General features: G+C 41.5%; 1 protein-coding gene across 1 annotated transcript in view; it reads right to left on the reverse strand.

The window, feature by feature from the left end:
* The window catches only part of Alk (ALK receptor tyrosine kinase), a 689,643-nt gene extending 669,275 nt beyond the window's left edge, over window positions 1-20,368 (reverse strand). The window contains exon 1 of the mRNA XM_074049423.1: window positions 18,728-20,368. Coding sequence (XP_073905524.1) covers window positions 18,728-19,403 — 676 coding nt within the window. The 5' untranslated portion in view covers window positions 19,404-20,368. The remainder of the gene's footprint in view (window positions 1-18,727) is intronic.
* Window positions 20,369-22,024: the final 1,656 nt, after the last annotated feature.

Genomic DNA, 22,024 nt, shown 5'->3' on the forward strand with positions numbered 1-22,024 from the left:
TAACTCTAGATTCTGTTTTAAAACAATGTGAGACTTTTTCTTTTCAGAAGTATATGGGTTAACTAATGTTCATAATTATTAAAAAAAAACACTCCACCTTTCAGAGCCTTTCTGAAATGGATGCTACTGCTTCTGATGATAATTGACTATGACGTTGAGTAGAGAATTATACTCTGGGCTGGAGGATTAGACTTCTATCAGGATTTACACAGCTGGAGCAAGATAATTCTCCCTCCTTCTGTTTTAACAATAAAATATCCTTAGAAAAATGAAGATAAATAATACAAGTAAACATGCACCTATAAAATACTTTGTATTTAATCAGAAGAGAGGACATATTGATGAGCCTTTCTCTGTATGCCATCCTACCATAACACTCACATATGAAAAATGCACACAGTTTTGTGCTTCAAAGTACTTTCTTGACGTTATCAAATGTTCTCATTACCTATCAAGGATCATCTGCCACTTCTAGTCTATTCTGATTTTGCACATTTTCTGTTTTCTGCAATGTAAACATCACTCCTTGTGATAGTTCCTTAAAAGTACTTATGATTCACATAGGTCAGAATATTTATGTAACCTAAGCTTAAGTGTAAATTATGTTTCTTGCCTAAATATTTAAGCACATAAATAATCTCTAGCCAACATGGTTGTCATTTTAAGATATTTGACATTTATTGTTCTGAAGAGAAAAAAGGTCAGATGTTTCAAATCTGTATTTGTGCTTCATGACATTTTTTTCCATCCAGAATTTTCCAAATTATAGTTTGAGATTAATAGAAAGAAGGAAGGAAGGAAGAAGGGGAGAGTGGAAGGGAAGAAAAGAAATAAGAAAGGGAAAGAGAGAGAGTGAGGGAGCAAGAAATAAGGTGAAGGAGGAAGAGCAGAATGGAGGGAGGGAGGGAGAGAAGCCTTCCCTGTAGCACATTTCTTACCTTAGCTGCCCACAGTGACAGAGGCGTATTTAATAAGCCTTTATGCTTCCCCCCTTAGCTGTATTTGTCAAGCAGATGTGTGATTGCCAGGGGGCTGGAGCATGAAGGGAAGGCAGGATCTGTGAAAGGAAGGGAACGCATGGCTTCATGATCTATTTAGCATGACCTCTGGTCATACTTCATGAAACAGATTGAGACTGTCTGGCCCCACTCATGGGCTCCCATCCTTTGTCTCTGCATGGCTCTCTGTATATTCATCTTTTTGTCTCAGAGACAGAGTTGTGTTATTTTTCTTCAGTTCTCCTGTCTGTGCTTCTGCTCATGCCTACCTGTATGCTGCATGACACAAGGTCTCCCAGTTCAACACCCTCACCATGTGCAGGGAGTCAGATCCCATGTGGGGCATCCTGTACTCATCTGAGTGCCACACTTTTGGAGGAGAGGGTGTCAGGAAGAAAGACACAGGCACAGCAAGCTCTAAAACCCATGAAGAGTGACAGGGGATACTAGAAAAGTCTGCTTCCTTCACATCACTCACCACCATATCTCAATTTATTAGTTTGCATATTCAATGTGTCCCTTACCAGTCTAAACCCCATAAGGGCAAAGCCCATGCCTGCTCTGTTCATTGCTCACTGTGCAGCACCTAGCACAGTGTCTCTTGAATTAGCAATTTATAAGAAAGAAAGAAGGAAGGAAAGAAAGAAAGAAGGAAGAAAGGAAGAAAGAAAGAAGAGAGGGAGAAAAGAAGGTGACAAAGGAAAATAGCCAGGGTATGTGGAACAAGTAACTTCAGACCTTTGGTGGGCACTCGTGTTGGAGTGAGGACAACACAGGCAGAACTATTATCACAGTGGCAGCAGTAAGACAGAGATTATAGGTGGAGTTAAACAGGCTGAGATTCAAATACCCCATCATTTACTTACTATGACATTGGTCATACTGCTCTGAGCCTTAGTTTTCTCATCTGAAAAATGGAAATAATACTAAAATCAAACGTACCATGTGATAGTAAAGATTAAATTAAATAATCTGTTTAAAAATGTTCTACAGTAGCTTAATTTACAAAGGAGTAGAATTTGGCCACAACTAAATATTTTCCCAAGATATCTGTCCAATAGGCACAGGGAAGCCTCATAAAATAGTGATTGCTGCATCCCCATAAAAATTTTAATGAGGGAAGAACTCAATTTTAAGAGACTCCAGAAGCAGATGGGGGCCTGGATGGAATGGCATCTAAGGGCTGTGTAACAGTCTGCAATAAGCCAGGCATGGTGGTGCACACTTGTAATCCCAGCACTCAGGAGACAGAGGCAGGAGGATCTTGAGCTGGAGGGTACATAGGAAGACACTATCGGGGAGAAATGAACCGAGCCTTGTATGCACATATGAATAATAAAAGAAAAAAAAAAGGAAGACACTATCGGACATTAGATCAAGGGCAAACACACAAGGGGACTGGACTTTGAGCACATGATAAAAGCGAGAGCACACAAGGGAGGGGTGAGGATAGGTAAGACACCTAAAAAATTAGCTAGCATTTGTTGCCCTCAACGCAGAGAAACTAAAGCAGATACCTTAAAAGCAACTGAGGCCAATAGGAAAAGGGGACCAGGAACTAGAGAAAAGGTTAGATCAAAAAGAATTAACCTAGAAGGTAACACACACGCACAGGAAATTAATGTGAGTCAACTCCCTGTATAGCTATCCTTATCTCAACCAGCAAAAACCCTTGTTCCTTCCTATTATTACTTATACTCTCTCTAGAACAAAATTAGAAATAAGGGCAAAATAGTTTCTGCTGGCTATTGAGAGGGTGGGGGGGAGAGGAAGGGGGGAGTGGGTGGTAAGGGAGGGGGTTGGGGCAGGGGGGAGAAATGACCCAAGCCTTGTATGCACATATGAATAATAAAATAATAAAAAAATAAAATAAAATAAAGGTATATCATGAGGTGGGGCTAAATGAACATATTCACTTTTAAAAGATGAATTTGACTTTTCTGTGATTTGGGATTATACCTTGACTCAAAATTAACTTTGGCTTTTAGTAGACAGGAGAACATTGAAAGCCATTCAAACTTATGCATTTCCAAACAGTTTTTATTACTTTGGGTGCCCTGTATTAATCACATGCCAAACTTCTGTAAACAACCTTGCAACATGATCCAGCTGATCCCTCCCAGTCATTAACCAGCTCTTCTGTTTATTAACAGCCGTAAACAAGCAATATTCCTGGTATACTCTATGGAATACTGGTCCAACCTCAAGCAAGACTGAAAAGGAAAAGAACAGAGAGTTTCATCTTCAGTACCAAGTTCTCACACCAATTCCTTCCATTTTACTCTTCTCAAGGATGGCCATTGATCCTCCTGTACAAACCAAGGGCAGAGCTATGGAAGCTGTCCACCCCAGATGTAGACATTGAAAGGAAAAGGGGAGACTGCCTATAGAGAATAATTAAACTGGATGAAAGCTGGGAAAAAAAAAAAGGAAGACACTATCACACAAAAAAAATCTGTAATGCCCAAGTTGAATGGTTTTGTTACAAACTTAACCACTTTTTTCTGATACCTGAAATCTCTCTTTAGCTCTTTCCCTCCTGATTTTCAACATTAACAAGTTTCATCTACTCCTAATAAATCTTTTCTTCATTCTGCTGAGACCTTTAACATCACCAATATTTCATTTTCTCTTCTTCCTTTTACAGATAGACTCCTTGAATGAGTACTCAGCATATTTTGCTTCCATGTCTTCAGCACTCTCTCTAAATTTCCATCTACTTGTGCCTGCTCTCCATAGGCAGCTTAGTGAATTGCTCTTTGCCAAACACAGTGACCTTTCCACTCTATCTGAAGCACCTGCTTTCCTGACCCTCATGATCCAAAGGCCTCTTTTGTAAAAATGTTCTTTCTGGTGATGGCGTTGACTCCATTCCACTATCTAATTACGAACTTCCCTATTTCTAAGGGTGTGACACTCATTTCTCTCTCTCCTTCCTCAGGAAAACTCAACTGCTTTCAAGAATTAAATCACCAAGTCCATGTAAATAACTCCCATGTTCATATCAGCCTTGACCTCTCTCACTCGTCTTAACTTCCATCCTGTATATTTAAGTGCATACCAAATAATTTCATGTTCCAATGGATGCTGCATTATAATTGCCACAATGTCAACTACAGCTCTTCAAACCACATATTCCTCCCAGTTCTCTTGATTATCAGCAATACCACAAGTCTTCAAGGTCCCCAGGTCAAATCTTAGACTTGGAGTCCTTCCTTGTGTTTTCCATATCTCTGGGAATCTCTTGGCGCTACTACAATTTCTTCACTCTTGAGGCAGAGCAACAGCTTCTCTGTGCTCCAATCCAATACCAGCTCTCTCTGTGCACTAGGTCTTGAGACCCACTATGTAAATTTATTTCCTGAAGAATCTGTAGTCAACATGCAATCAACATGCATCTTCCCAACTTAAGACCTATATATTTTCTTTTGCAGTAAATATAAATTCCAGACTAAATAACCCAGTCCTACATCTAATTCATAGTATCTGACCCAATACTCATCCCCAGAACCCTGAATATTCTTTAGACCTCTCTGCTCTGGCGAATTCTACTTTCTTACACACACACACACACACACACACACACACACACACACACACACACACTTTGCTAGCCTGCCTGCTTGACTCTCTATCTCTGTCTGTCTGCTCTTTCCCTTCTCTTCCTCTTTCTAACCAATTGTTCCTCTTCTGGGCATCATATTGTGCTACTGCCCCATAATGGAAGGCTCTTTGCCCTTCTCTTCCCAAATAAAAAGCTGCATTCCCCCCAGAACTCTATTCTCAAATCACCTCCTTCTTGAGTATTTTTCTAATTCAACTTCTATCTCAGTTTCAAAAGAAATTAATCATTCTCAGAAGATATCCTTTGACCTGACTCCTTTCCAAAATGCAATAAGCTTATTGTTTCTAAATTCCAGAGCTATAATTTCCTGTCTTGGAGGAACATCACTCCTCCTACCATGCATGGAGCAAGTAGAGTTCATTACCTTTAACAGAATGGTTTTAATATCTGGAAGGACAGAATGAGTCTGTGCTTCATCACCCCAGCAGAAATCAACTTCTCCAAGCCTCCACTAAATCTCTATAACCACTTGCACCATTTGTTTAGCATTCAAGGGCTGCCTTTAATTGGAGATATTTATAGCATGCTTTATCGTTCTTCCCAACTCACTTGCAAACTCCTTTTGAGAGGGAGAGATTGTACTTCATTCAACTTGGTAGATGTTTGGTTAAAAAAAAAACTGAACCAAGGAAAAAGTCCAAACTTATAGACATCCATGAAAATGGATTCTCTCGCCTTTCTCTGTGGTAAATACCTCCCATACAGATATATGTGGTATCTCAGAAAACAGGTCAATGGGGATTTTTTTTAATCCTCTCTCTGTCTCTCTAATGCCTTGACTATGGTCTTAAAGCTCATCATATAAACTCCAAGATGTGATGGAGAAACTAGCACCAGACTAGCCCTTCTTCTATAAGAAGGACAATGTATATTTTTAAAACTTGGTTTTAGTGATTAGATAATCAGTAATACAGGACTGTAATCCTTGAGAAAGTAAAAAATGCATGTAGTAAACTCTAGCACTGCCCTGGTTTTCTACCTGGAGCTATTTAACAGACTCTGACACAGGAAGAAGGCACCCAGTATGGTGGTCTCACTGGCTGGAGATAACGGAGATTGGAGTTTGGAAAGGCTTCTTTAGCCTTTCCAAACTGGAATTAAGAAGCTTAAATTCCAGGGAGCAAACTGAAGAACAGGAAGGAAGACAGAAATTATCCTATAAAGTTACACAGGGGTCCCCTTGAGTCTTTGGCTGAGTACTAAGTTGTGTACTCATAAGATGAGATTCTATAGTCTGAGCGGAAAAAAAAGCAGGTACCAAAAAAAGAACATGTACCATGAACCATAGGCTGAATAACTTCCACAGCTTACACAGAGTTGGGAAATGTTAAAGTGCTTAATTACCAGAGTGAAGAGGCTTGAGGCATTTGGTGGAGACTTAAGAAGGGCCAAACCTTAAGAGTAGATCAGAACTAACCACAAAGTAGAGAGTTCTATAAACTCCTTCTAAAAAGATTGACAATAACCAAAACTTGAAAGAATCAAATTGAAGGGCAAGTAAGCAAACTGTCAAACGAACTTGAACAGTCTTTAAATGAAAAATGCCAAAATCCCCACATTCAACAATGCACTATTCAAAACACACAAAATCTAAAACAAAACTATCAGGTATGAATAGAAGAAGGGAAATGTAACCTATAACTAAGAGAAAAACTAACCAACATAAACTGACAGAAATAATATTATTAGCAGAAGGAATTTTTAAAATAGCTATTATAAATATGCTCAAGGACTTAGAGAGAAACAAAAATAATGAGAAAAAAATAGAAAAAGACTCTAGAGATGAAAAAATAAATATCTAAAGTAAACATTTATTACAAGGACTGCTTTATCAGCCAATTAAACCCTACTGGAAAAAAAAGTGTGAACTCTAAGACTAGCAATAAAACCTATACAAACAAGTAAAGAGAGAATGAAGACTTGAATAAAAGGCAGATCCTTAATAAAGTATAAGAACACTTTTTATAGTATAATGTAATGGTAATTGGATTCCTAGGCAGCAAGAGTAGAAAAAACTTTTTGAAAAATTTCCAAATATGATGACAAATATAAATTCATGGAACTTAGAGTCTGTCAATAAATACTAAGCAGTAAAACTACCTAAGAAAACAATATTGAGGCTCATCATTAATCAAATTGCTAAAATCCCATGATAAAGAGGAAATCCTAAAGAAACCAGAGAGGTAGAGAAGACAAAACAGGAAACCTAGGTGAAGATAATCTCTGACTTCTCATCAAAAATAATGCACACCAAATAACAATGGAACAGCATTAACATCATTTACATGCTAAATATCAACCAAAAGTATATCCAGCAAGAATATTCATTAGAAATGAAAGCAAAACAGACTTTTAGCAAACAAAACCCAGGAGAATTTAAATGCAGAAGAATAGCATAATATTAAATATTAAAGACAGAGGAAAAATATTCTTGATGGGAATTCTGATTTGACAAAAGAATATGTAGCTAAAATGACATAAGCCCACTAAATCCTATTTATCCTGATATTTACAACCAAAAAACTCTGGACAAAATACAAGGGGGGGGGGAAGGGAGGAAGGGAGGAAGGAAGGAAGGAAGGACAGAAGGAAGGAAGGAAGTACTAGGGACTCTGAAAAGTAAATAAAACTAAAAATATTTATGAAGAGGGTCAAAATCTAGAAAAGCAACCCACCAAGAGGAACATTTTCTGCTTTTGTGTCTTTGCTCTTGCATCCCTGCAGGCACCCAGTAAAACTGTGGGAATGGTGCCATAGAGTTAAATACCCAAAAAAATTCTTTCTGCCCTAAAAGTCAGGGAAAGGTGGCTTCATGGTTCAAGACATGTAGAGAAAAATCTCCATTTCTTTTTTGTTTTTCTCCTCTTTTTCCTCTCATCCCATGATGGTGAGTCAGCATAGTCAAGGTGACTGCCAAACCTCCAACAGAAACCTTGGTAGAAAACATATCTTATAGTCCAGATGACTGGGTAAGGGGACTCCTTCAGACCACAGAAGATAGACAGCATCCTGTTTTCTTTCTCTATATACTCTCACTGCTTAGCATAAAGGCAACCTTACCTACAGGAACTGTGTAGCAGTAGCAGAGGCAGGCAAAACTCCAGGTTTAAAGAGAATCTTTAAAGAGAAGAAAAAAGAAATATGCTAATTCTTTAAAGGAACTGTTGGGTCTGGGAACCTTAGGGACAGATGAGTGAGTCAGTATCCCATCCCCCATGGAGAGCACCATGAGTCCTGCACCCTGAGAAGGACTTACAAGTCTGCATTCCTGCACCCTGAGAAGGAGATAAATGGGCTCATAAATCTGCCATGGGGCTGACAGATAGGATGCTCTCAAGGTTGTTTCCCCGCCCCCAATAAGGGGCAAACAGACCAATGGAAAGAACCCACCTAACCCTTACCCTAATCCAGAGTTAAAGTGTCCATAAAAGCCTCAGCCTTCACCTCAGCAGGGAGCCACCGGTTTCCAGGCTCTGCTGCACTGCTCTAGCTGTAGCCTTTTCTTTTTCTAATAAATCTATCTGTGTGTGCACTATCCGTGTCTCGTGAGCTTATTACTAAGCCCATCAAAGACAAGAACCCCTGGAGTGGTCCCCTCTGTACCCCACAACAGAACTAGCCCAAGGCTCCCACTCCCTGCAAACAGACTCAAAGAAAAAGTTTTGAGAGCAAAACCAAGGTTCAAACCACGCCTAAGTGTCAGATCAAACAACACAAAGTTCAACATTTCCAGGATGCATTCTAAAATTACTCAATATCCTCCTAAAATGTGACCATGTTTTAAGAGGAAGAATATTCAACAGATCCCAATAATAAAGTGACCCAGATGTTGGAGTTACCACACAAAGGCTTTAAAGAAACAACTATAATTATGTTTCTGGAGATAAAAAGTAAAAACTCTGGAAAAATAGTTCTCAGGAAAGAAATAGAAATTACTTTTTAAAGTGGACAATTTAAACTGAAAATTTACCTAAAGTAAATAATTATAGCAGAGTAGAGATAACAGAGGAAAGTGATATGTAAAAGGAATAATATGTGATGATCATGTGGGATTTATCCTGGCAATGGAAAGCTAATTCAACATTTGAAACCAAACAATGAAATTTGTCACATTTACACAATAAAGATGGAAATCCATGTGATAATCTCAGTAGATGCTCACTCTGAGGGAAGCCAGATACATTATGGTGAGAATGTTCAAGCATCCCTGTGGAAAAGACCTGCTAGAGAAGCGCTGAGACCTCCCACTAATAGCCAGCACAAGTTGGCCAGCCAGCCTGTGAGCAAGCTGCCTTGTGGATCCTGAAGCCTCAGTCTAGCTTTAAGATGATGGCATCATGTCTGATATCTTTCTGCAATCTCATGAGAGACTCCACATAAAATCACCCAGCCAAATTCCTTACAATGAAAGATAAACTATCATGTTAAGCCACTAACTTTTGAGATGATTTAGTATGCACTATTAGATGTTCAATACAAAAGAAATGAAAATTAAAATCAGAATGAGATATGTTCACAATACCACATGTTCACAATACCAAGAATCTTCAAGAATGTAGAACAAATGGCTGGAGGTGTGGCTCAAGTGGTAGAACACCTGCCTAGGAAGCATGAGCTCCTGAGTTCAAGCCCTAGTACTGAAAAAAAAAAAAAAATATATATATATATATATATATCTAGAACAAGTAAAACTCTCATATGTTACTGGTAGAACTATAAAGTGATAAAGACACTTTTCAAAACAATTTGGCAGTTTTTTATAAAGTTAAATGTGAACTTACCATATGATTCAATAAATCTACATTAGATGTAATAGACCTGCAACGTATAGCCACAAAATCACTTGTATGAAAAAATGTTTATTGCAGCTTTATTAATGAAAGCCTTAAACTAGAAATGTACCTCAAATGATGTTTGAATAAACAAATTGTTTGACCTTCATACAATGGAATACTATTCAGCAAGAAACTATTAATATACAATAATACAAATAAATATTAGCATTATTCTAAATGAAAGAAGAAAAACCCAAAAGAGAATATGCTGTATGATTCCATTTATATGAACCTCTAGACCAGACAAAACTAATCTATTAAGACAGAAATTAAATCAGTAGTTTCCTGGAACAAAAAATGTAGGGAGTTCATTGTAAAAGGTCAAGAAGGACATTTCAGGAGTTGACAAAAGTGACTCTACCCTAATTAGGGTGTTGGTTACATGAGTGTATGCATTGAACAAACAATCTGTACAGCTCAAATAGGAACATTTTATTGTATGTGAGTTATAATTCAATAAAGCTACACATATCCATTATATAATGTTGACCATAAATTTAGAGTGCAGATTTTGACACCACGTCAGAATCCTTCCTGGACGAAAATAACCAAGTGTTCTCTTCCTCCTTCTTACCATCCTCATCCTACCTTACTCTCTGTCACTGTTTTGTTCTTATTCTCTGTCTAGGCATTTCAGTGTCTAGAACGTAATTCCTGGCTTCTATATTCCTGAATGGCACCTTCTACATTCCTCTCTCAATTTGTGTCTCTATCTTTCCCAGCCATTTTTGTCTCTTAGTCCCTCTCATTCTGTAAATGTAGTTGTATTTCTGTTTTAACTTTCTTCACCCCCTCTACAGCATCCTTTTTCTTAACTGACTTGACTCTAAGACCAAAGAGTCTTAAAAATTGATTGCTTGATTGAATGATTTATTTACTTGTTGATTTTTAAACTAAGTAAAAAATTTTTATTGTTATTTATTTGTAAATAAAATTATTTATTAAAAATTGTTGCAAGTAACTTATATAATGCTTGGTTGCTGCTTTACCCTCTGTGGGTTGATGACCTCACTTTTAAAAGGCTCCCTTCCTTGCTTCAGGAAGAGTCTTTGAAGCATCCATTCTGACTCCAAAGGGAAAAAATACAATCAAGAGCTAGAGAAAGAAACTTATATTTGTTGAACACTGACTTGGTATCAGGACCTTCCTCATGCTTCAAACCACTTAATTCTCACAGCAACCCTGGGAGGTGGGTTTTATTTTTTTCCATTTCACAGATTAAAAAAACTAAGGAATAGAGAAAAGAAAATAAATAGCCTTGGTCCAATAAATGATAGAGCAGGGCTTCAATCCCAGGCATGTGATCTGCTCTACACATTTTTTGGGACAGATTCTTTTACTTTTGACTTTCCCACAGATCCAACTCCTTGGTAAGACAAAGAAAAAAGAGGAAAATGAATAAACAAATGGTACATATTCATACAAAGAAATATAATACAGCAATAAAAAGGAAAGAATACTATTTTACATCACAACATGAATGATTTCTCACAATAATCATATTCAGTAAAAGAAACTAGACACAAAAGAAGACATATAATATGATTCCATCTACATGAAGTTCAAGAAAGTCACAACTGATTGATGACTTGTGAATGAGAACGATGGTTATGCTGGGAAGAGGTGGGAAGGATATACATAAGAAAAAGACTAGAGAGAACTTTCTGGGTGCTAGAATTTTTCTGTTTCTTTATCTAGGTGGTGATGCTATGGATGCCTCCTAGGTAAATTATCATCAAGCTGTACACAAGATTAATACTCTCAGTGCACTTTATTTAGCATCCCTCAATTTAAAAAAAAATCATTTTCTGTTGTTAAAGGAAGGTTCTTGTATACCACTATCACATAGATTCAAAGCTAGAAGAGTCTGGAACTGGGGAAAATGACTTCAATGCAAAGGCATCATTTTAGGAGTTGTGGGGAAAGGACACACACTCCTTCTCAAATATGGTAGACTGTTGACTGAACCTCAAGCCTGCCTCAACCTCTGTGACCTTGTACTGCTGCTCCTAATGCCGAAGTCTTGGTGAAACCATGAATGGATAAAGCAGAATCTCAGCTCTTTCTATTATATTTCATTTTTCTACTGCCTTTTATATTCATTTTGTAATAATCAAAACTGGAGCTTTCCACATAAGTCACCTCATATAATGCTCACAATTCCATGTGGTACTTGAGACCACATGAGACCTTCCTTCAGGAACAAAGACCTAGAGGATCAGCAGGTTTAAAGGAGTTGTGTAAGATTTCAAAGCTAATGACAGACAAATACCATAATAGGATCCAGGTCCTCTAGCTCCTAATCTAGAGTTCTCTCCACCACAAAACATTAATTCTCTGCGCTGAGACTGTGGAAAGGTTTTTTAAAGGAGTCCTGTCCATGCCTACACTCATGGAATTCTATTCCAGTGAAAATTGGATAAAAGAAAAGTAGGAAGAAAAGAAGAATCGTTGATGGTTTAAATTGCCCTGATTTCCTTTAGCTAGTTTCCTAATTTCCTTAAGCCTATCTAGATTTCCTTTGTCCTCTGAGTTCATGCTTTTTTCATACCTTACTCTAGCTTTTTCCTTACTCTAAGGAATTCCAACTGTTCACCTCTCCATGCACCAGAAAGCCAGAAAGATAAGGGGCAAGGAACAAAGATTTAATTAGTCAAGTGGTTGGTTGAATCTGTCCCAAGGGAGCTCTAATGCCCTGTTTTGAGACCTCACACTTTCTGGAACATGTACACTTTATCACCAAGTGAATAGGATAGAATTTCCCTGGGAAAGGACCCAAGTTCAGAACAGCCAGCTGGAAAATTCATCAAAAATGTGTCTGAAGGGGAAAAAGTTGTTCTGAGAAATCCAGCTCACCAAAAATGGTACTGGGGGAACCTCCCTCCTCTTACCACCTCATTACCAGGCTAAGACTCTTTTAACTGGTTCTCAGACCTTGACTCGGGAAAGAGGGCAGGTCATCACAAGATTAAGCAGTTGCCACCCCATATACCAGAGGCAACACAAAGGCTTTAAGGAAAAAGGGATCCACAGGACTCCTTGATAGCCTTATTCTCATTCCCAAATCTTTCTATGTGACTTCTGCAGCTACAATCATCTTCATTAATATGCCCCATTCTAAATCTACTCCCAAACATAAAGGATGTCGGCATACATATTTTGAAGGCAATGGTTCAGCTATGGTTAATAATAATACTAAATACTATCTCTGACATGCTGCATGAATGCTTAACAGCTTTTTTACAGTTGAGGAACTTTCCTAAGGCAGCATCTCACCCAAGTCCTGGGGTGATGTGTCTCCATAAAAATCTCAAAGTTTAACTGCTCTTAATGGGCTTATATCCATTAACCAGTTGGTATTTTACATCTCTCTCCATGCCCTCCATTTGACAATGAATGGTGAGGCTGGAAACCAAAGGGAAGGGCACAACTATTTCAGCTAACTTGAATAATAAAGGAGTTACCAGGACAGTGGTCCAGCACCTCTCTGGACATAGCAGGACTTGGACTGGACAGATCATTCTTAGTTTTAAAAAAAATCTACCACCTGAAAACTACTGTTCTATAGTGTTTCTATCTTGCTCTTCCTCAGTATTAGCTTTCACACTTTCATAAAGTTAAGGCATGTATTCTTTCTGTAGAAAAAAGAAATGGATTGTAAATATGCTGCTTTAATCTTTGGACTGAATCCAAGGTTAAAAGACCTACAACAGTACATGCTGGTAGAAATGAAATAAACATGACACCTCAATTCTCTTTCTCTTCCACAATTCTGGGAAAAAGAAGGCTTCCATGGTGAGCCAATAGAAACTATCCCAATAGTCACTCTATCACTTCCCAGGGTCCTACCTTGCATCTCTTAAGAGTAAGAGATTAGTTGTATAGGAAACCCCAGAATCACTGCTATTGCCAAAGTCACCACACATGGTCACACATAGGGATTACACAGTTCCAGTAGCACCGTTCAAATATACATACACGCATATACATATACATATACATATACATATACATATACATATACATATACATATACATATAGTACTCTTACAATTGTAGACTGCATATGCTGCGGACCAGATACGGAGTGTTGCTGCTGTGTCAAAAACCTCTTTATTCTCATCAGGCATTGGGCGAAGGATTTGCATACATTGTCTAATTTAATCTCCATTACAACACCTTAAACTCTTACTACATGTATTTAGAAACACTTAGGAACTATTACTATCTATCCCCACTTTTATAAAATGAAACTGAGTCTCAAAGATTTTAAGGAACTTTTGCAAGTTGTGGCTACTCCGGCAAGCACAATGTACAGATTTGTCATCTATTTACATGTCTTAGTTGTTCATGATTTGCATCTTGAAATGATTTCCTGAGTTGAAGGTAAGGAGAAGTGCAGTTCTAGTCAGGTCGTAGCACAATATCTGGTATCTGCTAATCTCTCAACATAGGAAAGTTTTCAGGTCTACCTCTTTGTATCTGTATGACCTTGAAAAAATGTTATCAAACATCTGGATTGATTCTAGTTACTCTATTTATAAAATTAAAGCAGATACCTGTTCTGCTTACTGTAGGATTAATAAAAATAATAAATTTGAAAGCTCTTTATAAATTGTAAAGTCCCATACAACTAGGATGGGACATTAAAGGTGGCTATATAGAAAGGCAAAATGTTCTTTCCCAGTCAGATCAGTCAAATTCCCTGAAGTGAGGTTATCAGACAGTAATCCTAAAACATGCAGGACACTGAAACTGCTGCTGATCCAACTTCCCCACTCTTCTTCTCATACCCACAGGCCAATCCCTCCTGACCTTCAGCAGACCAACTTTCTTATAAAGATGTTTGTTTTTATTAATGGCAACACTCTCTTCCCACACCCATGCACAAACCCCTAATGGATCTTCTCTCTTTTGTGTAAATTTGTGAAATGTTAAATAGGATATGGATGGACTTCATCTTTCAAACAGTCATTGAAAACATTTCAAAGAATTTTCAGGTGGCCAGTAGGAGTCCACCAAATCTAGAACTGACTTCATCTTCTTAATGCCATGGTCACCTTCTGCCCTGCCCAATGAATCACACACACACACACACACACACACACACACACACACACACACACACCCCTACCTATAGATGAATCTTAGACATATAATCTTCTGGCAAGTGTGCCTCCCACCACTGGATCCACATACCACACCCCAGAAAAAAAAAACTGTGTTTAATCTAAGAGTAGGGAAGAATAAACCCAGTAATTTCAATTTTTTTTCACTAACAATCTTCTTGTGTTTCCCAAGATATTTATGCAATTCTTTTCCTTTCTCCTGGAAATGCCAATGTCCAAAGGCTCTCAGAAATTAGATTCCAAAGGACCCTGATTCTTCTTGCCATTCACCTCTCAGTCCTCCTTCTTTCTATGGTTTCTCAACATTTGAAAATATAGAACTTATTAATTTTAAATGATGTGGCTTGTCTGGCCCACATCTCACCTGACTCCCTGCTCCCTTGGAATTTAATTCCATAGTCAGAGGAATATCAATTTCAGAAAATAAGGTTCCTTGATATCTAACCTGAAGTTTCCTTCTGCAAGTCTCATCCTATTACTTCTATGGGCCACACTAAATAACTCCTCTCCTTCACTGCCAGTCTCTCTCTTCAGAGAGATTTGTAGATTGTTACCATGGCTTTCCCTTCATCACCACTTAGCTCAGCCATATATACTTAATTCTTTTCATCTTTCATCATAAATCAGTCCCTTCAACTCTTAAATCAGCTCTCTGCTCTTCTCTGGACTAATTCCAACTCCCCCAGTACACCTCCAATAACTGATATCTCTTCTGGGAGCTCCAATTTCCTCTCAATCTTCCTTTACTCTCTCTCTGCCCTTTCCAGAAATAAAATGGGAGGGATAGACAAATATGTGAGATCAAGGATCAGCTGCATTGTGTTGCATACATCTACTCTAAAGTGTTCAGGTCTCTCCATAGTACATGTACAGTCCCACATCATATATCCTCTTTCCTGGAGTGTGTGCCTGTGGGTGGGGGGGGGTTATAAGGAAACAGGCCCTATTCCACAACATTCTTTACATCTCTGCCTGGGGATGGCAGAAGCAGATCTCAAAATACCAATAGACCTATATAAACCAAAGCTGTGGGCAATTTGCTAACAGGAAGACATATTTTATGTGATTTGGTCTGGCAGGATGATTCATGACCCCATTCATACAATCCCAGCAAGTACCTCTCTACTCCTTCTCTGTGAATGGGTGTCCTGAGGAACTGCTACAGACTTTGAAACCCCAGTCCCATTTATGAATTCACAGTAACCCACAAAGAAAGATAACATAAGCATGTCATTTAATATAAAGCCTCTCAGACATCCTTTTGTCTTCTCAGACAGCTTAAACCACAGCAACACAAAGATTTTGACTTTGTCTTAACTGAATGCTTTTCCATTTTTGTCACACTCCTAGCCATTGTCCTGCTCAAGTTTAGGAAACTGTCTTCAGTCTGAGACAAGTGGGCTGCTGCTGCAAACCCTTGGCCACAAGGCTTGGCAGAACAACCATACCCTCTTTTTTCTCTCTCCACAAATAGCCCCATCAGCACAATTGTTACCCTCTAGACCAGATTACCAGACCCTTAAGCAGAAGCGGGAAGAAATATGCTGAGGTTTGCCTACTTTCCTTTTGTATAATTGAAAATCCTATGTCAAAAAAGTCAAATGCCTTTTCTATAAATCAGAGCCTATATAAAAAGAATAAAGTCATTTCCCCCAAACATGATAAATGGCAAAATCAATCTAAGTGGCAGAATCTAAGCCAGAATTTTCATATAAGAAAATGGATAGAATCACAATGATATATGTGCCCCAAACATGGAACATGATATAGCAGGGTGTATCTAATCCACGGGAAGCTCTGTAATAGGGGAGGTGGTAGGGCAAGAAGCTAGTCCTGCATGGCTAGCTGGCTAACTGCAGACAACATATGTCCTCATAGACAGGAGATATCAGCCTGTTCCAAGTGTGATCACCACAAGGCCTGAAGTGCTTTTCAATAACTGTCTGTCTCTCTGGAGGTCACAGGGAGCTCATCCAGTTACACTTAGTGTCTTATTTGATCTCATCAATAATCATTTGATCCCAATTCTGCTGAAAAATACTTGGCCAAAATTTCTAGCCTTTTAATGGCAGAATCCTGGCTCTTTCTGAAACCAGCAGTGCTAGATGTGTCAAATGATGCATAAGGGCTTGGTCTAACTGCCAAATGGACTGCACTGTTGAGGGAAGACTGGGATGCTCACTGCTTCCTTACCTCCAGTAGCAGAGGAGCTTTTAGAGGATGCTCCTTTCTATAAGAAGGCCCCTACTCAGCAGCTTCAATTCCTTATGCTGTGCTTCACTGGGGTAATATATTCTTCAACTTCATGATACAACGCTCAGAGACATCTACTGCTAGTTCCTTGCAACCTGACTGTTTATACTCAGCAAGTTTGGGGTTGCCTGTCACCAGCATGTGACAACAGCTGATACACACTACTGGGGCCTATGGTCATTTAGCAAGAGATGATAGGGAAGTTTCTAAGATGACAATAGACATGAAAGTAGAAGGTAATTTGCCTTTCTGGAGTAGTCATTTTGCATCTACTACAAAAACATTGAACACTAAAAGAAAATGTTGCATATATAAACCACAAAAGCCACAGTGACATTAAAGTCCATCTGTTCTTTACAAACCCACCCTAAGTGGGACAATGGTATCAGTCTCCCCTCTCAGTTCACTGAAGGCACTATTAAACTCATCAGACCCTGCATTTTACTATGCACTATATAAATGCCCACACTGATCATTAGGGTCATTTTAGGTGCCACTGTCACGAATGTCAGTATTGAAATAGACATCCACACTCTGTTTTCCTTGGGGGAGCCATACCAGTATGTTTTCTGTGCAATCACCAAACAACCTCAGCTTCTCAATATCTCTGTTGTGTGAGTGTGTGGGAGAGTATGTGTGTGTGTTGGGACAAGCATGGGAGATACTTGTCACTCTACAATGAATCTTTTTCAATGCTTTCCATTCAATTAATACTAGACATTAGTAACCAGTGAAGCATAAGAACTTCATTTATTTCTGATGATGAGAATGATAGAAAAGAAGCTGGGTTTGCTCAATGGAATCAGTGTAGGCTTTTTGAAAACATGATTTCTCTTCTGTGCTGTTCTCATTCATTTACATTGCATATTTTATTCACGAAGCCTTCCCAAGCAGTCTTAGAAGAGAAACATCCATTCAAAACCACCTGGTTTTCCCATCAAAGGATACTATCGGAAGAGTTAGAAGTAAGTGCCTGCACACACACCCCCAACTCAATGAATATGGGAAGAAATGGGGAAGTAAATGAAACAGAAATCTCATTTCACACGTCTCCAACAGAGAGATCTGCAGTGAAACAGGCCTGCCAGACGATCATCAAGAGTTTCTGCTGCAGACATTCAAGCTAAGAATCAGAGGAAAAAAGAGAAAGAGGGAAGGAGGTGGGGAGAGGGGAGCAAGAAATCCAACTGTTATTTCTCCCTGGCTTCATAGTGGCTCCCCTGAAGTGAGACAATCTTTACAATTTTTCTCCCTCTCTTTACACTTCCTCCTGTCCCTGTTCCTTAGTTCCTCTGAGACTTTCCTAAGACATCTGAGAAGAATAAAATTCTAAGAGTGCAAAACAGACTGGGGTGGGAGTAGAATGAATGAACAAGGAAGAGGCAACCCCTGGGCAAGCCAGAATTGGAGGCGGCGGTGCAGTTAAGTGGGATTCACTATGAAGAGGAATTGTACTAAGTTCCCCAAATCTGTGGCAGAAAAACTAAACAAAACAAAAAAGGAACGAGGGGGGAAGGGAGAAAGAGTAACAGTCTTGAGATCTAGTACTAATTTGGAACTTAGAAATAAAAGGGCCATTTCAACTATTCCTGGGGTCCAGGAAGGCAGGCATTCGATTTTGGCTTGGATCATGTGTAAGTGGGCAGAAGAAGGCATTTCGCCAACAGAAAGAAACTTTTCTCCCAACTTGGTTGCTAAAGAGGAAAGAAGGCTCATGGAGCGACCAAGTTCAAGTACCAAATAAGAAAATGTAGTCTAAGTTTAGGGATGAGAAAAGAGGGCTGAGGTTTAGGAAGAGTCGATGGGGGTACAGGTTAGTTAGTAGTGGTTGCAAATCCGTGTGACTACAAATGTAAATCCCAGCACTCTCTCGTGGGAGCTGCTCACCAGTCCCGAAGATCTGGAAGAGAAGGCGGGGCTGGGAGGCACGGATCGCCGCCGACAGCCTTCCCTCTCTGCCCACTTCCGAAGCCCTCTTCTCGGGCATCAGGCGGATCCTCAGCCGCCCTTCGCCGTGGCGAATCCACCAGCTGAACAGTTCGCTGAGGTTGAATTGGAGCAGCCCCACAGCCGCCTCATTTGGGGGCCCAACACAGCCCTCGAGGATCGCCTCCTCGCCCAGTTCCAGGACCAGCTGCTTGGCGCGCCGGAGCTTGCGCACCGAGCCACCCTTCAGTACCCTGGACAGCGTCGGGGTCGCGGCTGGGGACCCCGAGCTAGGCTCTGCTGTCCAGAGGACCCCGGGCAGCGGCCCCAGCAGCCTAAGCAGAGGGGCGCAGTCGAGAGCCAGCGAGCCGCGCGCCTCCAGCCGGCCAACCCTGGGCTCTGACCCAGGTGGCGGCAGCAGCAGCAGGTCTCGGGCGTAGACACGGAAGAGCGAGGGCACCACGAAGTCCACTGCCAGACTCTTCCTCTGCAGGCGCGAGTAGCTGAGTGGCTCCCGCGGCTGCAGTGGCGACCCTGCAGCCGGCGAGCCCGTGCGCTGGCCAGTGGCAGTCCCAGAGCCTAAGGTTACCGTTGAAAGCAGCGGCAGCAGCAAGCACAGAAGCCTCATGGCTCCCATCCCGCCAGAGGGCTGTTTATATTAGTGTCTCCACTCTCTCGGGTCCAGCCTCGCCCTTTGCTTGCTCCTAACAGGAAGGAGCTCCAAACAGTACTTGGTCCTGAACAGGCTCCTTGCACCTGATCTCGGGGGGGTTGCGGGGGGAGGCTGTGCGTGCACTCGATTCTCTTGCTTTTCCCCAGCTGCAAGGAGGAGAGCAGAGGTCTAAGCAAAATGGAGCTGGAAGTCAAGGAGTGAGTCCAGAGACCCTGAAGCGCGCTGGGCTCAACCGCTGGACCCGTGCCTCTTGCTGGTCGCGCCAAGTGCCGCGCCCGCGTCTGTAGCTCTCTGCTCTTGGGAAGGACAGAAACTACTACGGTTGAAGGGAGGTGGCAGTTGGGTACTGTCCTCTCCTGCCCCCCGCGGCCGGAGCTGGGGTCTATCCGCTGTCCTAGCAGCCTCCAACCCTCCGCAACTTTCCAGGCTGGGAACTGGAACTCAAGCTGTCCTGGCTGCCTCCTGCGTTCCTTTAGGCTCCTCTGCGCTCCTGTCCCCGGGTGGAGAGGGGGCGGATCAGGGGAAGGAGCTGCTTCCTAGCGCCTCCTCAAGCGACCTCCGCTGCAAGAAGTCTTCGTTCCGCACTGCCAGGTGAACTTCTGGGCGTGAAACCGAGCCTCCGTGCTGCTCAGAGGAAGATCTGCTGCCGCGCAAGTTTGCAATGTCCTTGCTACAGCCGATGTCTTGGCTGCTCGGAGTTCACTCAGGCACCAAAGCAGCTCCGGCCGCTGCAGCGAAGCGGGTGCATTCAGGGCAGAAGAACCCACAACCTTGCTCCCTTCTCACCTATCAGTAACGCCCGCAGCTTCAGGTGGCTAGCCAGAGGGCGGCCGAAAAGCGTCTAGGTACCCCGAGACCCCCGGGACAGCGGCAGCGGGAGGTGCCAGCTGCCACCGCGGCTGCAGCCCCCAGAGCCGCTGGATCGCATCTGCCTGGGCGCCCGCCACTTGCAGCTGGCGGAGCAGCAAGCGCGCGGGGAGGGGGCGGGGCCGCGGCGGGGGCGGGGCTCGCGCGCCAATTCTGCGCCGCTGCCCGGCCCCGCCCGCGCCCGCCAACCAATGGCGCGATGAAGTGGGCTCCTATGCAAATCTGCAGAGGCCTCGGTATTCATTGAGAAAAGCACAGAGCCCGCCCCGGCCTCCCTCGGTCGGTTTCTCGCCTCTGCTTCCTTCCCTTCCTCCGGATTCTCTGCCCTATTTCTCTGCTGTGTGAACAAGAGCGTGGTTTTGGCAAATGGGAGAAGAGGAAGAGATCTTTGCAATCAAGCACTAACCTTAATTATGCATTTAACAGGTTAAATGGATTCGACTTCAGAAAAGCAGGTTCCAGAACAAAATGAAGGCAAGGGGAAGCCAAGAGGGGGAGCGTGGCAAGGCGACATTGCAAAATACAATCACAGCTTGTATTAGGGCCTGGAAGCAGAATCTTCTCTGCCACTCCCGTTATTTAGACGTATTCCTGAGAGCCTGGCACTCCCGCAATTCACATAGGATAAGTTAGCGGCGGGGATGGGGGGTGGCCGCGGTCTCCAGGGTTACTCTTCAGCTGCAACAAATGGCTTTCCGACCTCTGTCGATCAATCGGTTTTCTCAGAATTGGGTTTGAACAGGTGCACCTCCTCTAGTTTCTGCAAGGTAAATTTACGGTGGTGGGAATGAGTCCAGACCTCAGGCATGCTTGGCTAACGCTCAGACGCTGAACTACACCCCAGCCCAAGACAAGTATTTTTTAACTCAGATTTTTTTTTAAATGCAGATTAAGAACCTGAGTTGCAGAGAATTTAATTTATAGTGCCTGGGTACTACAAGCCCTTACTCATGTGTTCTCAATCACTACTCTGCCTGAGCTCTCCATGAACAACAGGCAACGAAAAAGTCAGGGTGACTTAGCTGAAAGGAAGATGAAACATTCTTGCTCACAACCTTGGGAGTGAGAGTTCAAAACACCAGGACTTTTTTTTTTTTGCCTGTAAACTAAGGGATCTACCTCTGTTCTCCTTATCCTTTTGTCTCTCGGGAGCTGCCAACACAGAATTCAGACAATAACTGTTTATAAGAAGAAGTTCACTAGACCACAGACAAGACTATTCTCTTTGGTCCAGAGAAATCCCTCAATTCCTTCTTTTCAAAGGTTGATTGTCAGGTGTTGTGCTAACTTTTGCAGCTAAGTATAAGGCAAGATCAGATCCTCCCTTGAGCTCCCAGCCTGACAGGTAGCAGAGAATTTTCCTCAGCATCAGATCACAAGGTCAGGAAGAATGTCCCTCACAGAGCTGCAAGAACCACGGTATCTTACCTCTTGCCCTACAGGATGGGGTAGCCAAGTGGAGCCCCTACTCTCCTGATCTGGGCTCTTTCCAACACTGTGGCATCATCTTTACTCAGTGGAAGACCTAATAACAAAGAACATCACTTCTGGGAATGACTTCCTGCCAGGTCTATGTTTGCAGCTTTATTTGCAACCTTCTTAATTTGACAGCCATCTGACCTCTGCCTGGAACTCAGACTGGATGCACTGACTTTACAAGTTTAAGGGCAAAGAGTTACCTGGCCCAAGGGGAAGAAAGGATACTCCTATCTTGATGG

The sequence above is a fragment of the Castor canadensis genome, chromosome 12 (assembly GCF_047511655.1).
Source record: "Castor canadensis chromosome 12, mCasCan1.hap1v2, whole genome shotgun sequence".
Classification (NCBI taxonomy): domain Eukaryota; kingdom Metazoa; phylum Chordata; class Mammalia; order Rodentia; family Castoridae; genus Castor; species Castor canadensis.